Source organism: Silurus aristotelis (genome assembly GCF_946808225.1).
Source record: "Silurus aristotelis genome assembly, chromosome: 5".
NCBI classification, from domain to species: Eukaryota; Metazoa; Chordata; class Actinopteri; order Siluriformes; family Siluridae; genus Silurus; species Silurus aristotelis.
Window position 1 is genome coordinate 29984436 of NC_139578.1, and position 26013 is coordinate 30010448.

The window sequence follows — 26013 nt, forward strand, 5'->3', positions numbered from 1 at the left end:
AACTCCCCTAAGCAGGGCCCATGATGTCGCAAGACCTCTAGTAGAGTGGGCCCTCTTGACCCTTAAGCACCTGAGAACCTCTTCATTCACATGCTAGAGATATAGCCTCAACAGCTGCTGTCTTGACACTGGCTTCCCCTTGTGAGGAGCAGCCCAAGACACAAACAGCAGGTCATTCTTCATATGTATGGAGAGCCCACACTGGACATAAGGAATTAAGAGAGAGCCCTGTCTTAAAAGAGAGAAATTTCAACCTTAGTCCATTTAATGGCTCGAAAGGGTATTGAGAAAGAGCCTTTATGACCATAGACAGATCCCATAGTGGAACCATCTGCCTGGACACACCGGCCTCTTACAGCGTGCTCCTTTCATAAAACGACTTATTAAAGGGTGCCGAACTGCAGGTTCGTTACCAAACCCGACATGACATGCAGAAATAGCTGCTAGATATAATTTAAAAGTAGAAAAAGCTTTTCCTTTATCCAGCAAATCCTGAAGAAAATATATGTTTCCCATTGAACACTGGAAAGGGACAATATGACCACACCACTCTTTAAAGACTCGCCACTTATTGTTATAAAGTGTGCGAGTAGTTGAGGCTCTGGCTCTCTGAATAGTGTGTATAACTGATCGGGTAGAAGTTCCACTTCTCACGGGCCAGGCCCATAGAGCTATCATGTCTGGGTGTGGATGATAAATAAACACGTCCGTCATCATAGTAACTTTTGATGACATCAGCCCCAAAGGGGTATCCCTGACTGAAGAGTCATGGGGCTTTCCCATTGGGGGAGCATTTTGACGCACACGTTATTCTGATCGGTCGACTAAGATGTTGCTGGGGACACAACCACAGATGTGTGACCCATTGCTGAAAATCCCTTATCATGAGAAGTCCCAGATGTACTACAGAAATTTTCAAGGCCATTAAACCCAGCATTCGTAAGCACACCATGAAAGGGACCACTGTCCACGTCTAAAAATGAGAGAGACACATTGAGATACAATTTTCCTCTTAGTCAGTGTGACTTGATGGGAGGGAGAGGGAATCTATACTGAGCCCTAGATATTCTGTGCACTGCGTGGGTTTCAAATGGCTCTTTTCCCTGTTTATTCTGAATCCCGAGTTATAGAGATGCATGATCACACTCTCTGCATCTCTGTTTGCTTGCTCTCTCGATGAAGAGCATATAAGGTGGTCTATGTAAGACAATATTCGTATCCCGTTGTTCCTCAGTAGTTCCTAAAAGAGCCGCTTTCGAAACTCGTAGGCAGTGCCTCTGTGTGCAAATCTTAGATATTTTCTGTGAGACGGGTAAATGTCTACGTGAAAATATGCGTCCGACAAATCAATCGTCTGGACAGAGCGACTGACAGAGCACCGTGTGTCAACATTTTGAATAAGAAATTCCTTTGGTGCTTGTTTAACACATCTAGGTCTAAGATCAGATGAAGAGATGTGCCCAACTCTGATCGCCCATTTGCTTAAAAGAGTGTCGATCTTGGCCATTGAGACTAACACCCCATTGAATCTGGGTGGTTTTATGGCGAATTAAAGTCTGTACCCTCGTGAAATGGTGCTTTCAGAGGTTAAGCGCGTTGATGACTTCGTGACTGTCACCGGGCTGGGTTCCGCTGTAAGCGCGAGCACTTCCTTTAGTAGTGAGACTAGGTGGTTGCTTGATACTTCCTTGGAATTTTGGCAAAATATTGCCCTCGGCTGTCCGCCTGGATGCAAAAGTGCCTTTTGTGTTTGTTTGTTTTTTTTTTTAACCTCTGGCTGCATATTTCCCTCAGCTCGTGGCTTGTGTGTGATGCTGCAGTTTTTATTGCACAGACGACTAAACTGAAATGCATCTGAACACATTGTGTGAGTGCTTGGTGACACTGGACAGTTCTCTTTATTCTAACTTAATTAGAAAGCCCTTACGGAACTCAGAACCAGGCTGTGTTTCCTCCTCATTCTCCTTGCAGGCAGAGAGAGAAGGATAGGGAAACATTCACGTGCCAGGCACATGCTTCTTCTTTTGTTTCTTGGGATGGGGCGGACAACGTCTAGCTGCCACAGCCGCAAATGGATGCTTCCCCCATGGTCCCGAGCTGTCCGATCTCGGACACTGGCCAGCCTGCAAGGAGCAGGTCTCACACTCCTCGCACCCATCAGTCTCCCTCTCACCAAGCCCATCAGGCAGCCGCAGCTCTTCTCTCCAGAGATTTGTGTAACACCCTTGCTAACACCCTTGTGGCTGAATGAAGTCAGATTCTGATGAAGCTGAGGGGAGGAGGTCTGGGAGTGCTGAGTTTACATTCATCGTGTTCAATAGGGTTGGAGCTCAATAGCAGAAGATCTTCCAACCATGGAGAGCATGGAGCTGGCTTTGTGTCTCCACCTGGAACAGGTTTGGGTCTCCAAGTTCAAGTGAGGGAAAAGTTGTTACAGCATCCAATACAATTGTGTGCCTGCAAGTTTGTGGTAACAGTTTAGAGAAGAACCACATATGGCTGGAAAAGTCAGGTGTTCCAATATTTTAGTCCATTTAGTGTATGTGATACACAATGTATGGAACAGTTCAGCTCTCAAATCAGAGGATATTTTGCTGACCTTGAATATTGTGACTCTAACCCAGCCATTAGGGGGGCACAAGCCAGTGTACTCTTAGTGCCGGTCCCAAGCCCGGGTAAATGGGGAGGGTTGCGTTAGGAAGGGCATCCAGCGTAAAACATGTGCCAAATCAAATATGCGGATCACAAATGAGAATTTCATACCGGATCGGTCGAGGCCCGGGTTAACAACGACCGCCACAGGTATCGTTAGCCGACAGGGTACCGGTGGAAATTGGGCTACTGTTGGCCGAAGGAGGAGAAGGAGAGGAGGAAGGCTTCTACAGAGACGGCAGGAAAAGGAGCAGTGTAGGAGAGTAGAGGTTCGGGTTGGTACTTTAAATGTTGGTACTATGACGGGTAAAGGGAGAGAGATAGCTGATATGATGGAGAGGAGAAAGGTAGATGTGTTGTGTGTTCAGGAGACCAAGTGGAAAGGGAGTAAGGCCAGGAACATTGGAGGTGGGTTTAAACTGTTTTATCATGGTGTGGATGGGAAAAGAAATGGTGTAGGGGTGATTCTGAAGGAAGCGTACAGTAAGAGTGTAGTGGAGGTGAAGAGAGTTTCTGATAGGGTGATGATCGTGAAGGTGGAAGTTGAAGGGATGATGATAAATGTCATCAGTGCCTATGCTCCACAAGTTGGCTGTGAGATGGAGGAGAAAGAAAGATTCTGGAGTGAATTAGATGAAGTGGTAGATGGTGTACCTAGGAAAGAACGATTGGTGATTGGGGCAGACTTTAATGGGCATGTAGGTGAAGGGAACAGAGGTGATGAGGAGGTGATGGGTAGGTATGGTTTTAAGGAGAGGAATGTGGAAGGGCAGATGGTGGTAGATTTTGCTAAAAGGATGGAAATGGCAGTGATGAACACGTATTTTAAGAAGAAGGAGGATCATAGGGTGACGTATAAGAGTGGAGGAAGGTGCACACAGGTGGATTATCTTCTGTGTAGGAGATGCAACCTGAAGGAGATTGGAGACTGTAAGGTGTTGGCGGGGGACAGTGTAGCTAGACAGCATCGGATGGTGGTCTGTAGGATGGTTTTGGAGGCGAAGAAGAAGAGGAGGAAAGTAAGGTTTGAAAGAAGAATAAGATGGTGGAAACTGAAGGAGGAAGAGTGTAGTGTGAGGTTCAGGGAAGAGGTCAGACAGGGGCTTGGTGGTGGTGAAGAGGTGCCGGATGATTGGGCAACTACTGCAGGAGTGATGAGGGAGGCAGCTAGAAAAGTACTTGGTGTGACATCTGGAAATAGAAAGCAAGAAAAAGAGACGTGGTGGTGGAATGAGGAAGTGCAGGAGAGCATTAGGGGAAAGAGATTGGCAAAACAGAAGTGGGATCGACAGAGTGATGAGAAGAGTAGGCAGGAGTACAAGGAGATGCGGCAGCAGGTTAAAAGGGATGTGGCGAAAGCCAAGGAAAAGGCATATGAGGAACTGTATAAAAGGTTGGACACTAAGGAAGGAGAAAAGGATTTATACCGATTGGCCAAGCAGAGGGACCGAGCTGGGAAGGATGTACTGCAAGTTAGAGCAATAAAGGATGGAGAGGGAAATGTGTTGACTAGTGAGGAGAGTGTGTTGAGAAGATGGAGGGAGTATTTTGAGCAGCTGATGAATGAGGAAAATCAGAGAGAGAGAAGGTTGGAGGATGTGGAGTTGGTGAAGCAGGATGTAGATAGGATTAGTAAGGAGGAAGTGAGAGCAGCGATTAAGAGGATGAAGAATGGAAAGTCGGTTGGACCAGATGACATACCGGTAGAAGCGTGGAGATGTTTAGGAGAGATGGCAGTGGAGTTTTTAACCAGATTGTTTAACAGGATTCTGGAAGGGGAGAGGATGCCTGAGGAATGGAGAAGGAGTGTGCTGGTACCGATCTTTAAGCATAAGGGAGATGTGCAGACCTGCAGTAACTACAGGGGAATTAAGTTGATCAGTCACACCATGAAGTTATGGGAAAGAGTAGTGGAAGCCAGGCTGAGAGAAGAGGTGACCATCTGTGAGCAACAGTATGGTTTCATGCCGAGGAAGAGCACCACAGATGCCTTATTTGCTTTGAGGATGTTGATGGAGAAGTATAGAGAAGGACAGAAGGAGCTGCACTGTGTATTTGTGGATTTAGAGAAAGCGTACGACAGAGTGCCGAGAGAGGAGTTGTGGTATTGTATGAGGAAGTCAGGTGTGTCAGAGAAGTATGTGAGGGTGGTGCAGGACATGTATGAGGACAGTGTGACGGCAGTAAAGTGTGCAGTAGGTACAACAGACTGGTTCAGGGTGAAGATTGGACTGCATCAAGGATCGGCCCTGAGCCCTTTCCTGTTTGCAGTGGTGATGGACAGGTTGACGGACGAGGTCAGACAGGAGTCTCCCTGGACTATGATGTTTGCAGATGATTATTGTGATTTGTGGTGAGAGTAGAGAGCAGGTTGAGAAGAGCCTGGAGAGGTGGAGATATGCGCTGGAGAGAAGAGGAATGAAAGTCAGTAGGAGTAAGACAGAGTACATGTGTGTGAATGAGAGGGAGGGAAGTGGAGTGATGCGGTTGCAGGGAGAAGAGGTGGAGAAGGTGGAGGAGTTCAGGTACCTGGGGTCAACAGTGCAAAGTAATGGAGAGTGTGTTAGGGAAGTAAAGAAAAGAGTGCAGGCAGGGTGGAGTGGGTGGAGAAGAGTGACAGGAGTGATTTGTGATAGAAGAGTATCTGCAAGAATGAAAGGGAAAGTTTATAGGACTGTGGTGAGACCTGCGATGTTGTATGGATTAGAGACAGTGGCATTGAGTAAAAAACAGGAGGTGGAGCTGGAGGTAGCAGAGCTGAAGATGTTGAGGTTTTCGTTGGGAGTGACGAGGATGGACAAGATTAGAAATGAGTTTATTAGAGGGACAGCACATGTAGGATGTTTTGGTGACAAGGTGAGGGAGGCGAGATTGAGATGGTTTGGACATGTGCAGAGAAGGGACATGAATTATATTGGTAGAAAAATGCTGAAGATGGAGCCACCAGGTAGGAGGAAAAGAGGAAGGCCAAGGAGGAGGTTCATGGATGTGGTGAGGGAAGACATGCAGGTAGTTGGTGTAAAAGAGGCAGATATAGAGGACAGGGTGGTATGGAGACGGATGATCCGCTGTGGCGACCCCTAATGGGAGCAGCCGAAAGAAGAAGAAGAAGAAGAATATTGTGACTCTGATCTTTCCTTTTCTTTCTGTAGGATCAGAAACAGACCGAGTCCATACAAGTACTGCAGAAACAGCTTGAGAACATCACTCAGCTCGTTCTTAACCTGTCACTGCAAGTCAGCCATCTACAGAGAGAGGTATCCACTTCCTGTCTTTGCCAAATCTACCGTATACGATCCTGGTTCGAACACTACATATTTTCAGTGCTGCTTTGTTGCGCAGGTTTCGGACCGCCACAGCTACCTGCTACTCTCTGTGGTCCTCATCGTGCTCATCTGCATCGTCATCTGTCTCCATTACTGTCGCATGTCGGGTGAGAATCCCTCATCAGAACCTGAAACTTCCATCCCAAAATCCTACAGCTGCTGCTACCCTGACAGGTGAGAGCCTCAGGGCTCAAACATGATTTACTAATTTGTTTCGATGGGTTTTATTTCAGCTGCTTTTGCTTTAATCCAGACATGTTGGTTTTCAGGGATTCCCCTGAGAATGAGGACGTGAACCCAAAGCGGAGAGCGTCTTATCCTTTTTCACACTCGGCCATGCAGATTGCGACGACTGAAGGTAGAACCGAGACGCACTTTCAAGCAAGATAGCATTACCAGTGCCGAATGTGTTGGTGCAATTCTTCAGTAAACAGGGGGCGCCCTTGAGCAACGGATTTTATTAGAACGCTATTTCAATAGAAAAGCAGATTAAATAGCAAAATAATGAAATAATTAATCTCTTCGATGTAACCAAATAATAATCTCAGCATACATTCTAAAAGAAAAAAAAACGGGTGCACGCTGAATTTATTATTTGTCCCTTTCTGTTTTTTTTTTTTTACATATCAGGTAGGAATACGATAGGATCTTGAACCAGTGATAATTATTTTGCTTTGATGACCTGCGTTAGTGTCGATAAAACGAGCCATTGAACTTTGTGCACCAGGTCATTCATTGCTGTTTGAACTTGGTAAAACTGTTAAAGTGATGGGGTGGTGGTGGTTTTATTCAATTCAGGATTACTTGTAGAGAGCTTTTAACAACGGACATTGTCTCAAAGCAGCTTTACAGAGATAAAGAGGTTGTAAAGTTGTATAACAACATGTAAGTTTAGTGCCTATAAGTTGGTTCCTTATCATTTTATCGTATTTTAGATGTTCAACAAAATTAAACGTAACCTCAAATGGACAAAAACAAAGCAAGACTGTATAATGTGTATTATCTCAATACATTTATTATAACATTTTTATTTTCTAATTGCTGTGGTTTAAGAGGAATAAAACACTTGGGGAGCACTTCGGGACTTCAGAGCAGCCTGTTGTTGATCATTTTCCTTAATGTGTGAGGCATTGGACTTTAGAGCTGAAGGGAATAATTTCAAATCCCAGCCACACCAAGCTGCCACTCTTGGGCCCCTGAGCATGGCCCTTAACCCAGTAGCTGCTCAGTTAAATGAGTGAGATACACGTAAGTCGCTCTGAAGTCGAGTCTGATAAATGGCGTAAATGTCTGCCGAACATGCAATAGGGGGACATGGATCGAATTTCAAACTGATAAAATCAACGTATGAGCCAAATTAGTAGACAGATTGTTTTTAATTCTGGACCTGATCATGTGACTGCTGCAGATTTGATCATTTATTTACCCAAATTGTTCATTTACTTTTTCACAGGTCCAAGTGAAGCATATAATGTAGAAACTCGGAGGAATTCAACCGGGAGTAAAAAGGTTATTTTTTCTTTTCATTCCTAATGTATTTATGGATGCTCGTTACACACAATATATTCATTTTCTCTCTCTCTCTCTCTCTCTCTCTCTCTCTCTCTCTCTCTCTTTCTCTCTCTCTCTCTCTCTCTCTCTCTCTCTCTCTTTCTCTCTCTCTCTCTCTCTCTCTCTCAGAAAAAGCGCTGTAAAATGAAATCCAGCACAAAGCCCGAGACGATCACTCCCACATTACTCTCCACACTCTCAGTCCCCAATGGAGGACTGCAATGTAAGAACCACAGTCCTCACAATCTGGACTTAAAGATGCCTCCTTATAGCACCGTTCCTCCTCCCTTCTCTTTTAGAGACTCTCCATCAGAGGGAAGCTCTGAAGACTCTTCGCAGTCAGACGAGCCTTCGCTCTGTGGTATCCCCTCCTGTAATCGCCTCTGCGATCCTCTTCCTGCTCCGAAGAACCGCTCGAAAAAGAGGAACCGCTTCAAAAAGAGTTCGGTACTCAAGCAGCTTCTCCAGCCTGTGGAGTGTAACGGTCCACCGGTCACTTCTAAATTCACCCTGCATGGCTTCATCACTGGCGCAACGGAGCTGAGAGCGAACAGGCCAGGAGCTCCACTACTTCCTAGAGAACCCAGTTTTGACTGAAGATAATATTAATGTTGATGTCTGTAGCCACTGCTGATTGGTAGCTTGAACTCCTGTGGTAATATGGTTTCAGTGGCTTTAGGAAATATAACCACAGGGTTGTGGAAACTGGGACAATCATCATCTGCCAAGCAGAGAGGAATCAGCCGAAAGTCAAAATCATGACTAAAACATGATTCTAAAATTGTCCTAATACACTGCTCTTTTTAGAGGGAAAAATCATTTGCACAGATTTTAAATCAGTAAGGCTCGCTTACGCTTTACATTATATTTTAGACTGAGTTTAAATCGAATGTGAGTCAATCCAAGCAGATTGTTCTTTAATTGCAAAATGTTGCTATTTTTGATAAAAATGAATCAAACTTTTATACTTGGAGTCTTTGCTTATTATTCTACATATTAAGCTACATATTTCAGTGGTAATCTGTGGAACGCCGAACAAACTAAACGCAGTGGTGGACTGCTTGTGAAATTTGTTAGTGTAAAGTTGTTTTAAAATGTTATTCCTAACGTTCCTGAACAATCGGTCCCGCTGCGGATTCCCTTCGCTGTTCCCCACTTGCTGTTAGGTTCCGCATGAGAACCAGAAAATTTTCCAAACCAATAATTGGGGGTTCACTGTACTTGAGCAAAAGTAGATCCACTCTGTAAAATGTTACTCAAGTAAAAGTGTCACTATAAACTTTCACTTGCGTAAAAGTCCATCAGTATTTGCCTTTAAATGTACTTTTTAAAACACTGATTTATTAAGGCTATAATGTTCTCTTGGGCCCTTGAGCAAGGCCCTTAACCCTCTATGCTCCAGGGGTCCCTTACAAGGGAAATATCAAGGTCCGTGACGTTGGAGTGACGTAGGGCCGCCTTCCCGTGGGGTCACCACCTGCAGGAGGGACCGTAAGGGACGGTGCTGTGAGGATTGGGCAGCAGTCGAAGGCGGGGGCCTGCTTAGACTGCTGCCCCCACGACCCGAATTACAGATAAGTGGGAGAAAATGAATGAATGAATAATGTTCCTATTATCATTTCTATCACAAGACTCTTTGCTTCATCGACTAAGTTTATGAGAAAAGACTTTAATGTGATTCTCAGCACACTGATCCATTAATAGAATGATATTAATGACTCAAACACTAATATCAAGAAAGCTTTAAAGCAGACTGTGACTGGATGTCAAATTCCTCCCTCGGAATATAGACCTATTATCAATGGACACAGCGTGCGCTCGACCCTGATTGATGGCTTGGTGTTTGACCAGTTACAATTTTGTCTTCATAAATAAAAAGAACCGACCGATTACACAAAATGTAGGGGAGTAAAAAGTCAATAGAATCTCCGCAAATAGAAATCCTTCAGTAAAGTACAGATACATGAAAAAGCTACTTAAGTACAGTAACGAATAACATTGACTTTATCTCTGTCCACCACTGGCTAGAAGACACTGGTCAGACCACGTTGGAGTATTGAGTAAAGCAGTTGAATCTACTTGCAGATTCGTAGACTTTCAGACAAAAAAGTCCAGTATATTAATGTCAGAAATGTTCTTATTTTTTATATAAAAATGAACAGCATTTCATATCAATGCAGTACCTCAGAAAATGTATAAATAACTTCTATACAAAGGCTCGAAGAAGTAGAAATGCACAGCAGTAAATAAAGTAAGTAATTTATATTTCTTTAGATAGAACAAGATGTACATTAAAAAATTGGTTCCAGGTTCTTCCACACTGTCCTTTCATCGGATTTAAAACACTGACGTACACTAGAGGTTGACGATAAATCATCTGATAGTAGATCGCTGGAACTATCGGTCATCTGCAAAAAATTAAATAAAATATATATATATTATAGTTTTTTAAAGTAATTAATATAATCATATTAATTGTTTTTAATCTTTTTTTTAATTAATATTATAATATAGTTCATTACTATTTTACATGGAGTGTTATTTATTTATTTTATCGAGTATCTTTTATATAATCGGTTATCAGCAAGTACGATCCAGCCAATTGGCATCAGTTAAATCCACTATTAGTCGATCTCTAATATTCACCTACAAAGTCAAAAACAGCCCAGCAACCCTCAAACCTTTATCTCACCTCACTCCCCACTGTATGTTCCCCACTCCCTCCATCCTCTACCACCACCCTATTGGTCCCACTATCAGAGTGAAATGAAGACCAGCTTCTATATTCTCTCTCAAAAGAGATTTAGACTCTGGTTGCATTCTTAGTCAGTTTCCTAATGAACCAGCATCAGAAGATATTTATTGATGGAGAAATCAGAGCACTTCTGGATAAGTGCATCTGCCAGATGCTATAAATGTAAAAAATACGAGTACTATTTTAGAAGCTTATTGGCTTCTCCTCAAGTTGTGTTCAGCCCACACATTTTTCAGGAACATGTTTACATTTTGACTTTAAAGAAAAAAAAAATGCAACTGAAGTAACACAATTAATGCATGTGAATATCTTATCAGTTTTTATCGGTTTCGGAGCAATGTGGTAATTACAAATGATGCATGAAAATATATAACTGTGTTCAAAAGCTAAAAAGCACCCTTTATAATTTGCATTCAGTATTTGTTGAAAGTATGAAGTGAAAATGTATAACATACTGTGTACTACTGAATATGTAAATGCAGCTGTTGTGACAGAACCACAGTCTGTCCTAAATTATGCTGTGTAGGCTTCTTTGCCATCACCTGTATTAATGATGCAAGTGGACTAGAGTTAAAAGAATAAATCAAACATAAGACGATCATGAAAGAGAGGATTTCACATATCAAATAATCTCTTTACTCTTCATGCTGAGTATACAGTATGTATAAATGAACCTTTATAAACAAGTTAAACCCTACAAATACTCTGATTTAGCTGATCTCATATAGTCTGAACATTTATACGTTTTTTTTTTTTCTAATGTTCATAAAATGTGGTTTGTCTCAACACGACACCTCAGTCTGTACTTCACCTCTCATGATCAGTTGAAATCATGTACAGTAGTAAGCATGTAAGTGTCCCGACTTGCTGAAGCGTCCCGCACCACAGTACTGAAGCGACATTATTGGTCTATTAAAACTGCTGCACCAACTTCAGGTAAAAGATGCAGGCTGTTTGTTGGTACCTTGAATAATGAAGACTACACCAAGTGGCAGAGCTTTGTATTACAATGCCCCACAGTTATGGATCAGCCTCTGTGTCTAGGTTAAAACATATTTGTTAAGTCAAGATTATATTTAGAGGACTTTATTAGCTAAATAAACAGATCTGGGAGGATTGTGGTTATATAGTGTGTACTGGTGAACTGAGATATTTGGATACTATCACCACCTGAGTGACAAGCCTGAGTGAAAGCCTATTTTAGGTGCCAGAGCTCCCTCTTGTCTGTGTTACCTTCTGGCTCTCCTTTTAGCTATGCTGTCCCAATTGCTTACACTCTAATCACTATGTACATAATTAATATGAACAGTTTGCTACCATTCCTTAAAACTACAATTGTCACAGTTTTGCCCTCAAGTCTGCCTCAGTGAACAGTTAGTAATAGAATAACTATAAATGCAACATTTGTAAGTGCAGTCATATTGCCCTATACAGTCCCATTATTAACTTTAATTAAATACTTGCAAAGCACAATATAACATGAATACTGTATTTTCAGTGTTTCAGATTCATGAGGTGTTGTGCAACTAAAAGTTAGGCTCCTTTTAAAGTATAATAGCAGCAGTATGAGTTTGGGAAATTTCCAAATGTTGACTAGCTGCAGCTGTTGCACGAGAGACTGGAGGCACAAAGGATTTTAGAAGTGATACCGTAATTTCCGGACTATAAAGCGCACCCATATATAAGACGCACCCACTGAATTTTACAAATATTTTTATTTTTAACATAAATAAGCCGCACCTGTCTATAAGCCGCAGGTGTCTACACTAATGTACTTTACACAGGCTTTAACGAAAGACACGTTACACATGATGTAACGGGTGAAATATGTTGCACTTCCTTAAGGAGCATAGCGGTATTTTGGGAATAGCATGTGTGGATCTCTTAAATGTATAGTATCTTAAATATGTAATATCAAAAGGCCTAAATTCATATTATTCTGTAATGGTGACAATCCTGGAGGGGCCAAAGTTAATTACTGAACCGCCTGGACAGATGGTTCTCTTTAAGCAAAAGTGTATGAGAAGGCTTTAATGTTATCTCAAGACTGGTGGGAGACTGGCGCTGTGTTCTTAAAACAAATATGGAATGTGGTCCAGGATGTATATCCTCTTGGGAGGCGACCTCTGACCCGTTCACCATATACTAGGCGGTACAGGAAAACAGGATGCGTTTCATGTTTTATGATCTGGGAATGTGAGCCCTGGTACATCTGGAACACATCAGTCTGGACAAAGACAGGCTTCTCTTTACGTTCAACATTATTGCACAGTAAGCTCATATGCATCTAATTTACATTAAGAGGTGGACCCGGGAAACGGGCAAGCATTTAATGTGTGTGTAAGCATGGATCTGGAGTCAGAATTTGAATCAGAGCGTGCTGACTCCAGGCTTGACCGGAAGGCCTGTAAAGATGCTATATTTCTGTGCTGAATAAAAATCATTATTTACACGAAATACGGTGTCTAAGATGAGTCCTTCCAGCCGACAACTACACCTCACCAAGACGACGAATATACAACACATGCCACTGCATTTTTACGGTATTACTGCATGTGTGGAGACCGAGGAATATGTCCTTATTATTTTCTGATGCTCATTTCTAAGTTTCTTTGACTAACCCGTAACACTGTTGCCAAGAAAAATAAAAAAGCACGAGTTTTGAAAAACTGTCTGTGCTTATATGATTTCTGTGGCAACTGGAGTTAGTCAGCTCTCCCTTCACCCAGACTCAACGCATTAAATCAGATTGTATCTAAACAGTAGCCTACCAAGAATGTAATTGTTCACTGTCTTCCTCCTTTCTTTCACAACTATTTCTCTCGGGACTTTATCTTTTGGCATCGTCGTGCTTTTAAAAATCACCCGATGGAAGTTTTTTCTCCCGAAGCCGTGCAGCTCAGAATACAGGTGAGGTGCGTTTTTTTCGTTTCCGTTCAGAAATGTAATTGGTCTAATGTTATGGGGTTCAGTTTTTTGGCTTAAAGTTTGTGAAACCAGGAAAAACCCAGGAAAAATTCATAAATTAGCCGCTTCGTTGTTTAAGCCGCGGGGTTCAAAACGTGGGAAAAAGTAGCGGCTTATAGTCCGAAAAATACGGTACATGAAATGTGGGATGTATGCGATACCTCAGGGGTAAGTCCAGCTTCGCCCTTGCGCCATATACTAGGCGGTACAGGAAACCCTAACCCTAACCCGATGAACCGTAGGCTCAGCTTCCAGGTGGTTAGTCATAACCTCAGGTCCTTGGTAGATAACCACACCTGATCCCCTGGTTGAAAGGACGGTGTTTCTAACCGCCGTTAATCCGCATATCTCTGTGTTTCACAAAAGGTCCATCGTAGTTGGGTGTGTGTGGATTCCCGCACACTCACCCGAAACCAATAGTCCACAGCTGGTAGGTGGGATGGTTCATCCGACCATGGGAACAGGGGAGGCTGAAACCCCAGCAAGCACAGCCAGGCCGGTAGGTGATCGTGTACTGGAACCGAGTAAAGAACAGAGCCCACCGGGCTTGTCTGGGGTTCAGCCTGTTTGCTTCTCAGAGGTACTGGAGGTTCTTATGGTCGGTGAAAACAGTAAAGGGGTGAGCTTCTCCCTCCAACCAGTGTCTCTATTCTTCCAGTGCCAACTTAATAGCGAGGAGTTCACGGTTCCCAGTATCGTAGTTCTGTTTGGCTGGTGATAAATTTTTGGAGTAAAAGGCGCAAGGGCGAAGCCAAGAGGGGTCTCCTGACCGCTGAGACAGGTAAGCTCCCTAGGTGATGTAGCAGTGGAGTGGTGCAGAATCTCCTCCGTAGTTTGTTAAATGCCTTTTCTGCCTCTGGGGATCAGTGGAGAGACTTAACCTTCCCTTTGAGGAGAGAAGTGAATGGGGTGGTGATAAGGCTAAAACCCTGGATGAACTGGCGATAGAAGTTTGCGAACCCAAGGAAGCGTTGGAGCTCCTTTATGGAAGTGTGAGGCGGCCAGTCCCAAACTGTCCTCACCTATTTTTTGTCCATCTGGATCCCAGTTGCACTGATGATGTAACCCAGGATCTGGACCTCCGAATGATGGAACTCGCATTTGGGAAGATTTAGGTAAAGACTATGTTTCTGCAGTAGTTGTAGGACCTGAACCATGTGGTCATGGTGTTCCTGAGGCGTCTGAGAGAAGATGAGAATGTTATCAATGTAGACTATTACAAATTTCTGGAGGAAGGGCCGGAACACCTCATTCATGAAGCCCTGGAAGACTGCCGGGGAGATTGACAGACCATACTGCATGACCCTGTACTCGTAGCGATCGGAGGGGGTGATGAAGGCAGTCTTCCAGTCTTCTCCCTCCTGAAAACGTACGAGATTATACAGGCTCGGTAAATCCTGTGCATGCCTCATGGATTGCCTGGTGGAGGGCTTGCTGGACTTACTCGTCCATGGCTCTGTGTTTGGAAGTGGATAGGGGTATACCCAGCCTTTGGGCAGTTTGACTTCCGGCACTAGGTCTATCACACAGTCCAACGGTCGGTGAGGGGGAAGTTGAGTGGTGGCCTGCTCGCTATACACGTCAGCAAAGGAGTTATACTGCTCCGTGATCTCCATCGTTGGTCTGGGAGCCTCCTCGACATGCACCCAAGGTCATTGGTTCTGGGATAGGAAGAAAAAGAAAGACTTGGGTCAATAACCACACCAAGGTCTATGACTGCTGTACGTACTGATACAGAAACACCATCCGGAGAAGATACATAATCCAAAAGTTTACTTCTAGCTGCATGTGGTCCTAGTAAATGTACTTCTTTCTTATCCAAGTTAAGCGGAAGGAAGTTATCAAGGATCCACTGTCTCATGTTAAGATCACACTCCTAAACATTGTTAAGCTGATCTTCTCACCTGGCTTTGCTGAACTATACAACTGTGTATCATTGCTGTGCACAGCAATGGAAGCTAATACCATGTTTATGTATAATTTTTATCCAGTGGTAACATATACAAGGAGAAAAGGAGTGGGCCTAAGACAAATCCTTGTGGAACACCAAACTTCACCTCAGAGAGTGCAGAGAACTCACCATTTACATTAATACATCATTACTATTTACATCATTGGTTACCATTACAACAAATGCAAGCTGGCAGGGGCTGAGATTCATTCCTAGACTGTAGAGAATCTAAAGTCCTAAGATGAGAAAGTTACAGAACCTTTCATATGATGTTTCACCCAGCTACAGCTTACGCTGTGATTTTCATTGGCTGGGTTTTAACCCTCACTTATGACTTTGATCTGGTGATAGTGAAACACATCCTGTTAACACCGTTATAACACACTCATTACAGCATGACAAGTTTATCTTCATTCGACTCGTTTCTGCAACTCAGGTATGTTTGAGTGAAACTAAAAAATAAATAAGCTAAAGTATTGCTTTAGTGGACAAAAAGTTTCTTTGTTTTTTTTTTTATTATTTAAGTGAAATGGGTAAGATGCATAAAAGTTTTAAATATTATTATCATTGTTGTTGTTGTATTGTTTGAGATGAGTTTTTGGTGCCAGCCACTAATTAATTTTAGGAATGGTTAAGTAAATATATAAAATAGTGTCATTATAAATCTAGTGCATTCATTTCAAAATCATTCATTTCATTATTACTCTGCATTCTATGTTGATGTTAGGGGCAGTTTTAAAGTTGAAGCCAAAAGTGTGTAATTTTAATAATCTAATGCATAAGTCAACATAAATCAAGCTTGCCATATTAATAACAAAAGTTATCTTATAAAATGAAGTGAGGCATCTTAGTTTGCAGAAGCACCAATTACACCAAGTCCATTTGTATGGCAGTACGATTCCAATTCTTAATATAAGATCATGCTGTTTGCAGCTCCATGGTTCTCCATATTTTACTGTATATCTCTTCTTTGTTGTACCTGCAATGATGGCAATGTTGGCAAAATACCTCACTTCATGTTATTAGGAAACCGGTGTTAGGATAGTAATCCTAAAGTTTGCTTTCTAACATTCATTCAGTATCTCACTACATAGACATAGAACAGAGACAAACCCTGTATTGCAAATATGCTCTCAAAGCAGGTAATGACAAGCCTGAGATTTACAAAAAAAGGTTTTAGTAGCCATGAGTGCTCTTTGTATATCCTTTTCACTCACCCATAAGACAGAGTGTGCTAGAGAGGACTCTCACTTTGAGTTTGTAAAATCTCACAAACATTTTTGAGGCTAACCAGCATGCTGCTGCACAAATAAAAAAAAAAAAGTGCTTGAACCAGGGTCTCTGTGTGCCACAGGGTCAAGTACACAAAGACGTACACTAACAATTTTATAATTTTGTTATAGTTTATTAGGAAGTCCAAAAGCACACACAGTTGCACAGAACAAAAATCTACAAGGGCAAAAGAAAATCAACAAATCCTGCCCCTAAAAACATTTAAAAACTGTCTAAATCAAAGGCAAAATACTCAAAGTCTTATCTCAAAATATCTCTTGCTCTAGAAACTGTGCTGACTCTTCCTAGGCTGCTGAAATATTCACTTTAATAAAAAAAGTGGGGTTTGCTCTTATATATATATATATATATACTGTATCCCTTCTTTATTGTCCATAAGACCCAGGAATGAACTGTTTATGCATCTATATGAACAGCAAGGGTAAATATTGTGAGCATGCATTTCTGTATTCTGTCTGGAGGGCATGACTGTTTTGGGGGCACCTGGTAAACAATGGCCATTCTCATTTAAACAGAACAGAACTATTTCTTTTCCCTGTAATAGATAGAGGAGTATCATGTTGGAGGGTCAGGACAAAGAAACTATTGAGTATTTTGTCTAGTCCTCTCCTGCATCCAAAACAGTACCTCAGGGTATCCAAGAAGTCTCTATTTCTTTTTCAGAGATTAAAGATAAGAACAGTCATAATGATCTCTTTCACACTACTGCCATTCCAATACTTCATCAACAACTCTGGTCCCCTCTGTGGGATGTGTGCACTTAATTACTTGAGCAACTTAACCCAAAATTTTGGCCATATGGACTGAGATGGCTGGGATAAGCTGTCTCACTGGCAATAGGCAAGATTCTTTGACCAAAGCAACATCTGTGAATGAGTTGTAGGGATTAAGGTGTTCTCATTATTGTGTTATGTTCAGTTTATCTGCCGGAGAACCACCGAAATGTACTATCCTGGTAAATGGTGTTGGGAATGAGCTCAAACAGGGGCTTGGCTATGTGAAAGACAGGAACTCTAGCAGTTTTCCATTTTTAAGTAAATAAAATCCACAGAACAAAAAACTACAGTGACAAAGTGTAAAAATCCACAAAAAAGCAATACAACAGTGGAGCAACAATCAGTCAGAATCAGATAAATAAAATGAAATAATGTAAGTTATGTATTCTTTCTGTGTGGCCCGGTATTAATTGACCCACGGACCGGTGCCGGTAAGCGGCCCGGGGGTTGGGGACCACTGCTGTAGGACACGAGTGGAAACAATGTGCTACCAATAAGAGACACAGCGATTTAATGGCGAGATCTGGTGGTTTATAAAGGAAACACAAGGAAAGAAAAAAATTTTTTTTTGTGTGTAATTTTTTAATGATGAATCAAGTAGGAACTGTCACAAAAGCGGTGCTGAAGGCCAACAGGTTGACACAATGCATTTAAAAATATTATATAAACAAAAGCTAATGTTAACTAACTATAACTATAACAAGTTAACTAACTAAATATAAAAGATAGTGTTCCAGGTTGTAACACTAAAGAATGTACAGATTCTTTGCAGTCTTACTTTAATAAAATTATACATTTTATTAATAGGTTATTCAGCTCTGCAGGAAACATCTGAGACTTGTATGTAATCTCCATCTAACTAACCAGGATTATGGCTACAGGGTACGTGAACAAACTTCTTCTTTTATAAATGGTTAATTGTTTCTTTTTTAATAAAGCAGCTTTCTGCTCTGTTAGATGGTGAATATTACATCATTTTCACAAAATCCTACCACTGTAGTTTTAGTAATATATTTGCAGCCTATTGTAAACAATTAAAGAACATTGAAATCAGAGCGACCTTTTATCTGTCGATTGATTTTACCAGATCACAAGAGACATCACTGACTGTAAAAGATTTAATCCAGAAAAGCAAATTAATCAGTGAAGGTCCACCTGCACGATATCGTCTCCTCACTACCAAAAGTAATCTACAAAATGATGGTTCAGTGAGAAAATGGACATTTGGAGAGCGAGACAACACCATGCATAACAAAATTCTACTGATGGTAGGAGAAACTGGAACAGGCAAAACTACTCTGATCAATGCCATGGTGAATTATATACTCGGGGTGAAGTTTGCAGATGAAGTGTGGTTTGAGATTACAGAAGAGGGAGAAGATAATGACATGTCAGATCAGTCAAAAACTCAGACATCTAAAGTCACTATGTATGAGGTCTTTGTAGGAGATAATCCTCTTACTATCATTGACACTCCTGGTTATGGAGACACCAGAGGTAAATAATATGATAAACAGATTGCTGAGAATCTCTACAATCTGTTCCACAGTAATTTTGGAGTGAAAGAAATTGATGCAGTGTGTCTGGTAATAAAGGCATCTAATAATCGACTCTCTGACAGACAGCAATACATCTTCGATGCACTTTTGTCGTCTTTTGGTAAAGACATCGAGAACAACATTGTCATTTTTATCACTCACTCATATGGATTGCCTCCAGAAAATGTTATAAATGCAGTGAAGAAAGCAGAGATTCCCTGTAGGACAGATGAAGAAAATGAACCTGAGCATTTCTTGTTAAACAACTGTCAAAGTGAGAAAAGGAGCCTGAAATACGAAAGTTCTCTACAAACAGCTTGGGAACAAGCAGAGCAGATTTTGGCTGATTTTTTTCTCACACTGAAAGAACAGAACAGAAAAAGTTTAGAGCAGACTGAATGTGTTCTGTCTGAGTCCAAACGACTAAAAGCCTGTATTTCTAATCTACAAGTGCGTATTGAGTTTGTAGAGTGCAAACGTAAAGAACTGGCTCAGATTCAGAAAGCGCTTGAGGAAAACCGAGAAAAGATAAAGATAAATGAAAACTTTACTTTTACAGTCACTGAGTATAACATAGAAAAAGTTCTCATTGAAAATGCTTCATGGTGGGACAGAAAGGCCACCACTTGTTCTGTCTGTGAGGAGAACTGTCATGAGTATAACTGCTGGTTTGCCCCCAATACTGCATGGTGTGAAGTCATGAAAAATGACCACTGTACTGTATGTACAGGTAAATGTCACTACACTGAACATGTCAGAGAGAATAAGAAATATGTTACACGCAGCAAGAAGATCAAAATGACATTTAATTATCTTAAAAGTAAATTAGAAAGCAAAGATACTTCAGCATCAAATATTACGTTTGACTCAAAGACCTTTGATAATATCAAAGAAGACAATGAACGAAAGAAGAAACATGAAGAGGAGAATATATGCTTAGAGAAGAACCTGAATGAAGAACTGGCCAGGAATGAAGAAGAAAAAGCCAGACTGGTGGAAGAAGCCTGTAAGGTCATCATGAAACTGTGTTAGATTTCTTTAAAGCCAGATTCTGCTTTCATTGTTCAGTGTCTGGACTTCTTGATCCCTCGAGCTGAAGAAACTGGAAAAGAAGATCTTGCTGAAAAACTAACAGAACTGAGGAAAATTAAACCTGAATCAAAGGAAAGAGTTCATGCTGTAATGGAGTATGCAGGAGTACGTTTCAGTAAAATGTAAAACTTCATTCCTGTAAGAAAAAATAATTCAGGAGGTTAAATATGTAATGTAATGTCTTATAACGATGTTGTTAATTAGAATTTTATCTTCTACTATTTGGTTTTTGGTAGCCGTAAATACGTTTGGATTCTTTTGAAGCACAGCAGTGAATTTTCTAAAATGACCTTGCATATGTTTTGTGAAATGATACTGTTTATGAATTTGTATTATTTTTTTTACATTTTAAAGTTTATTTCATTGTTAAGTGCAAAATTTTTTTAGAGATCTCTGTGTAACAATCTGTTTATCTGACTTTCTCAATAAATTTCTGCTTTTTGCAGTTTGCAGAGTCGCCTCAATCTGATACAAACCTACATTTACTGTGTTAAATAATACTGAATTATTAGCATTTATTAATAATTAATAATTATAATTATTAGCATTATAATACATACTGTAGTTACAGCAACAACAAAAAACAATTAATAATAATAACATTAATAATAATAATAATGATGATGATGATGATGATGATGATGATGATGATGATGATGATGATGATGGGGGAGTGGTGGCTCCAGTGGTTAAGGCGCTGGGTTGCCGATCGGAAGGTCTGGGGTTCGAGCCCCGGTATCGCCGAGCTGCCATTCTTGTCAAGTCAAGTCAAGTCAAGTTTATTTGTATAGCGCTTTTCACAACAGACATTGTCTCAAAGCAGCTTTACAGAAAACAACAGTGAAGGTGAATGGTGTGCGTTTGTCCCTGATGAGCAAGCCGTGGCGACAGTGGCAAGGAAAAACTCCCTTAGATGATATGAGGAAGAAACCTTGAGAGGAACCAGACTCAAAGGGGAACCCATCCTCATATGGGTGACATCAAGAGCTTGGTCATAAATCTTTCAACAATACAGAACAATTTGTGATCATCATAGATCCAGCATCAGCTTCTCCATGCCAGGGCCTTTAAACACTCGGCATCTACTTCTCCATGATCATCCATAGGTCCATAATCTTCACGAGTTGGGACGTGACTGGAGCTGGCCAAACCTCAGGATGCCTCGGGATGGGGAGAGAAAGAGAAGCAGTGGAGAGGAATTAGCGTAGCTGCTGTTCATGATATTAACAGCACAAGTTGATAATGTGCATGTGATCATATATTCTGGAGCACAAGGTTATGATGTGATGTGTGTGATGTGTGTTATGTGTAGGCTTTGCTAAAAAGATATGTTTTTAATCTACACTTAAACTGGGAGAGTGTATCTGAACCCCGAACACTGTCAGGAAGACTATTCCAGAGTTTAGGAGCTAAATGTGAAAATGCTCTACCGCCTTTAGTGGACTTTGCTATTCTAGGAACTACTAGAAGCCCAGAGTTTTGAGATCTCAGGGAGCGTGACGGATTGTAGCGTGTTAAAAGACTGGATAGATACATGGGAGCCAAACCATTTAGTGCTTTATAAGTGAGTAGCAGTAGTTTGTAGTCTATTCGAAACTTAATAGGAAGCCAATGTAGGGACGATAAGATTGGGGTTATATGATCGTATTTTCTTGACCTAGTAAGAACTCTTGCTGCCGCATTCTGAACTAACTGAAGCTTGTTTATTAATGATGCAGGACATCCACCTAGTAATGCATTACAGTAGTCTATTCTAGAGGTCATAAACGCATGGAAGAGCTTCTCTGCATCAGATATAGATAACATATTTCTTAGCTTAGAAATATTTCTAAGGTGAAAGAAGGATGTTTTTGTAACTTGATTGATATGATTTTTAAAAGATAAGTTGCTGTCTAAAATAACTCCCAGGTCTTTTACCGTTGAACTAGTAGTTACAGAACAACCGTCTAAATGCAGGCTGAGATGCTGGAGCTTCTGTGTACTATTTTTTTTGGGCCGATGAGCAAAATCTCAGTTTTATCAGAATTTAATAGCAGAAAGTTATGGGTCATCCAATCTCTTATTTCTTCAACACACTCAGTTATGCGAGCTAATTGAGCTGTATCGCCTGGTTTGGATGAAATATATAGCTGGGTATCATCAGCATAACAATGGAAGCTAATTCCATGCCTTCTAATAATATTTCCTAATGGAAGCATGTATATTGTGAAAAGCAGGGGTCCTAGAACTGACCCTTGTGGCACGCCATAATTTACTGGCATTATCCTGGATAGCTCTCCATTTAAATCTACGAAATGGTAACGATTGGACAGGTAGGATTTAAACCAGCTTAATGCCGGTCCCTGAATACCGATGTAATTCTGTAAGCGATCGAGGAGAAGATCATGATCTATAGTGTCGAACGCAGCACTAAGATCTAGTAAAACTAATAGGGAGATGTAGCCTTGTTCTGAAGCTAAAAACAGGTCATTAGTGATTTTAACTAGAGCAGTTTCTGTGCTATGATGGGGCCTAAAACCTGACTGAAACTCCTCAAAGATATTGTTCTCCTGCAAGTGGTTACATAACTGGGCAGCGACAATCTTTTCTAAAATCTTAGACATAAATGGGAGATTTGAAATTGGTCTGTAATTCGATAGCGTGTTTGGATCCAGATTAGGTTTTTTAATGAGGGGCTTAATAACTGCTAACCTGAGGGATTTAGGGACATGACCTAACGATAGTGAGGAGTTAATAATATTGAGAAGAGGCTCACCAGCTGTATATAACACTTCCTTCAGTAGTTTAGTGGGAATTGGATCTAACTGACATGTTGTTGATTTAGCTTTCATAATAGCATCATACAGCTCTTCCTGTCCTATACATGTAAAACAGTGTAGTTGTGGGGTTGTAAGTACGATTGTGTCGGGAGATGCTGTCAGAGGTTGAACTGCCACAATTGTTTTTCTAATGTTATCTTTTTTTTAGTGAAGAAATTCATAAAGTCTTCACTACTAAACTGTGATGGAACACATTTTTCAGATCCCTGATTTGTTGTTAATTTAGCGACTGTACTGAAAAAGAACCTGGGATTGTTTTGTTATTTTCTATGAGTTTGTTTAGGTGTTTAGCTCTAGCAGCTTTTAGCGCCTGTCTGTAGCTAAGCATACTGTCTTTATACACTATTCTAAATACCTCCAATCTAGTTTTCCTCCATTTTCTCTCCAGATTACGTGCTGTTCTCTTGAGGGCATGCGTATGACTATTATACCAAGGTGCAGGTGCTTGTTCTTGAACGTTTTTTAACTCTTGGGCCCTTGAGCAAGGCCCTTAACCTTCTATGCTCCGGGGGTCCCTTACGAGGGAAATATCAAGGTCCGTGACGTCGGAGTGACGTGGGGCCGCCTTCCCGTGGGCTCACCACCTGCAGGAGGGACCGTAAGGGACGGTGCTGTGAGGATTGGGCAGCAGTCGAAGGCGGGGGCCTGCTTAGACTGCTGCCCCCTCGACCCGAATTACGGATAAGCGGGAGAAAATGAATGAATGAATGAATGATGATGATGATGATGACTAATTCATAATGTTCTGAGCCAAATCAAGTGAAAGCAGAATCTATAATAGAATAACAATAAGAGCACTCAGATGTAAACATTTATAGGATATTATCATGCAACTTTTGACCAGTAGATGGCACTGGCACAACATAATTTCTTAGTTTTAGTTTATTGTACCCAAGTAACCTACTAAGTTTTGTGTCAGTGTACAACGCTGTTGCTGTATTGTGTCTTTGCTATAAAATTTCCTGGACCATTACAAACAAACAATTTGGAGTATTCCAAATTTTCCAGGTTGGAGACGATGTTTGACAAATTTAGTGTTGGTGACTCTTGAGTGTATTCCAGAGATGTACCAAAAATAAAAAAACAAACCAAACAAACAAACAAACAAAAAAACTCATTCAAATCCTAAAATAGAAAAAAGAAGGTTTATTTTTCTGTTGCAAGATATGTCGTCTTTATTACAGCACATTCTAGCTGAGAGTGGTCCTGAACATAATTAACTTACATAAATGCATCAATGAGATACACCCTCACATCCTGTTGTTTCCATTTGTCACTATGCTGAAAGTCAAATATAATAAAGATATTCAAAATGAGGAATAATAATAATAATAATAATAATAATAATAATAATAATAAGAAGAAGAAGAAGAAGAAGAAGAAGAAGAGGAAGAAATGGTTGACTGACTAGTAGACAATTGGAATATCATTAAGTAAAGCTAAATATCACTGATGGCAGGAAAACTGAAACAGTCAAAACTACACTGATCAATGCCATGGCCAATTATATACATGGTGTGAAGTTTATAGATGAAGTGTGATTTGTGAATAGAGAATAAAAAAAATGTTAGATACAGAAAAAAGATAATTACTTTAAAAGTAATAATAAACAATGCTTTTTTAAGCGGTGATGTCACATTCAATTCAATTGAGCTTTTAACTGCTGACTTAGCAGTTTGAGTGTCAGGATCTGAGGATCTCTGTCTCTAGCCCAGGGGTCTTCAATATAGAGACATAGGGCAGAGACCCCTGATACAAAATGTCAAACAGCCACTGATATTAACATAAAACAATCATATTATGCTAGTTATATTATGTTAAGACAATTAGAAATATTTTGTTGTTGTAGATGCATAATTGTCTGTATATTTGCATATATTTTAAAACATTTTTTAAAATTATTTATGCATCATGACAAACCTATTTAGCAATTAAAATCACAATTTATCAAGTTCACAGTTGTTTTTTTTATTTTAGGAGATTTGCAGTTTCATACATTTTCCTTTTACTATCAGGTGGACTGTTATATAAAATTAAATCTGAATTTAATGTAAATGTATAACGCAACATTAAATTTTACTGTCAGGTGAACAATTATACATTTACATAAACATCAGCTTAAGGTTTAATAATAATTAATAATACTTTAAATGTAATAATTGTTATATTTTTTAAAATTCAATATTTTCTGTTTAATAAAAATATGCCCTTGTTTATTGTCAGGGTCTGGACATTTTTTGGGCTTGTTTTTGCTTTGGCCACCAGATGCCGCCACTGGGCCGTTGTCCTCTACTCCCTTATCCCCCTACTCCCGAGCGCCTAACTGTTTAATGTCTCCCATTTGCTCCTTGTTAGTGTTGTCTATTTAAGTTGCCCCTTTGCCTTTTTCTTTGTTGGTTCATTATATTGGTCTTTACTTTTGTTGTGGTATAGGCGGTATTATATTTGTCATTGCTTTTGTCATCTTGTTATTATCTTGAAATTTGCATTTGAATCTGTATATGTGTGGGTTTGTTTGTTCTGTGTGGTGAGTGTCTTTCTATTTTGTTTGATTTCTTTGTCTGCTGCTTTTCCCGAGTCTCCTGGCTTCCTCTGGCTTCCTGGGTATCCTGGCTTCTTCCGTTTTCCCTATTCTCCTGGCTTCTCTAGTCTCCCGAGTTTTCCCAAGCCTCTGGTCTTCCAGAGTTTCTTCTTTCTCTTTGGTCATTACTTATTTGTATTGGTCTTATGATTTGGTAAACCCACACTGCATGTTATATTTTTGGTTCACTTTTCTCGAGCTGTTTTTAGACTTGTTTTCATTAAAGAATTTCCATTGCACATCTCGATTGTGTACAGTTCAGTTCCAATGCTTGACTGCTAGTGTCTGCCACTCGCTTTAGCGACCTGGGTTTGAGACCTGCTCTCGTACCTGACAGATTATTGCTTATTTATTTGGCAGTTTTTGGTTTTAATTATAATGCAAATTAAGTGAATACAATTTACCTTTAAGTTTAATCAGTAATATAATGTATATAAAATGTGTAAATGTTGTGGAACTTCATATACTGTAACTTTCAAATAATTGTTTTATTACAAAATATTTATTATAAATATTATTAACCTTCCTCTTGTGTTCGGATTGGCACTGGCCTGTTTTTAGGTTTAAAGGCACAAAAGAACCACAAATTTGTTTATTGCATCAAGGTTTTTTGTCAGGAACCTCTCTTCCACTAAATTATAAAATACTCTGGTTAAAATTGAGCTGTGGTGTTCGGGTCTGATTCAAAAGTATAGAGTATCAACCAGAAGAG

General features: G+C 40.4%; 1 protein-coding gene and 1 pseudogene across 7 annotated transcripts in view; both read left to right on the forward strand.

Annotated features, from left to right (window-relative positions):
* LOC310726761 (SUN domain-containing ossification factor-like) overlaps positions 1-8492 on the forward strand; it is a 31929-nt gene extending 23437 nt beyond the window's left edge. For 4 of the 6 annotated variants that reach the window (XM_083542612.1, XM_083542613.1, XM_083542617.1 and 1 more), the window contains 5 exons: positions 5805-5909; positions 5995-6152; positions 6248-6336; positions 7432-7487; positions 7659-8492. In XM_083542612.1, the coding sequence (XP_083398738.1) occupies positions 5805-5909; positions 5995-6152; positions 6248-6336; positions 7432-7487; positions 7659-8126 (876 nt within the window). In that variant the 3' untranslated portion in view covers positions 8127-8492. The remainder of the gene's footprint in view (positions 1-5804; positions 5910-5994; positions 6153-6247; positions 6337-7431; positions 7488-7658) is intronic. The other 2 variants (XM_083542614.1, XM_083542615.1) reach the window with 1 other exon arrangement.
* Positions 8493-15470: 6978 nt separating this feature from the next.
* Positions 15471-20346, forward strand: LOC310726836 (annotated as a pseudogene). Its single transcript, XR_014538362.1, has 3 exons — positions 15471-15638; positions 18079-18153; positions 18359-20346. The product of XR_014538362.1 is annotated as an uncharacterized misc_RNA (transcript).
* The last annotated feature ends 5667 nt before the right edge of the window (positions 20347-26013 follow it).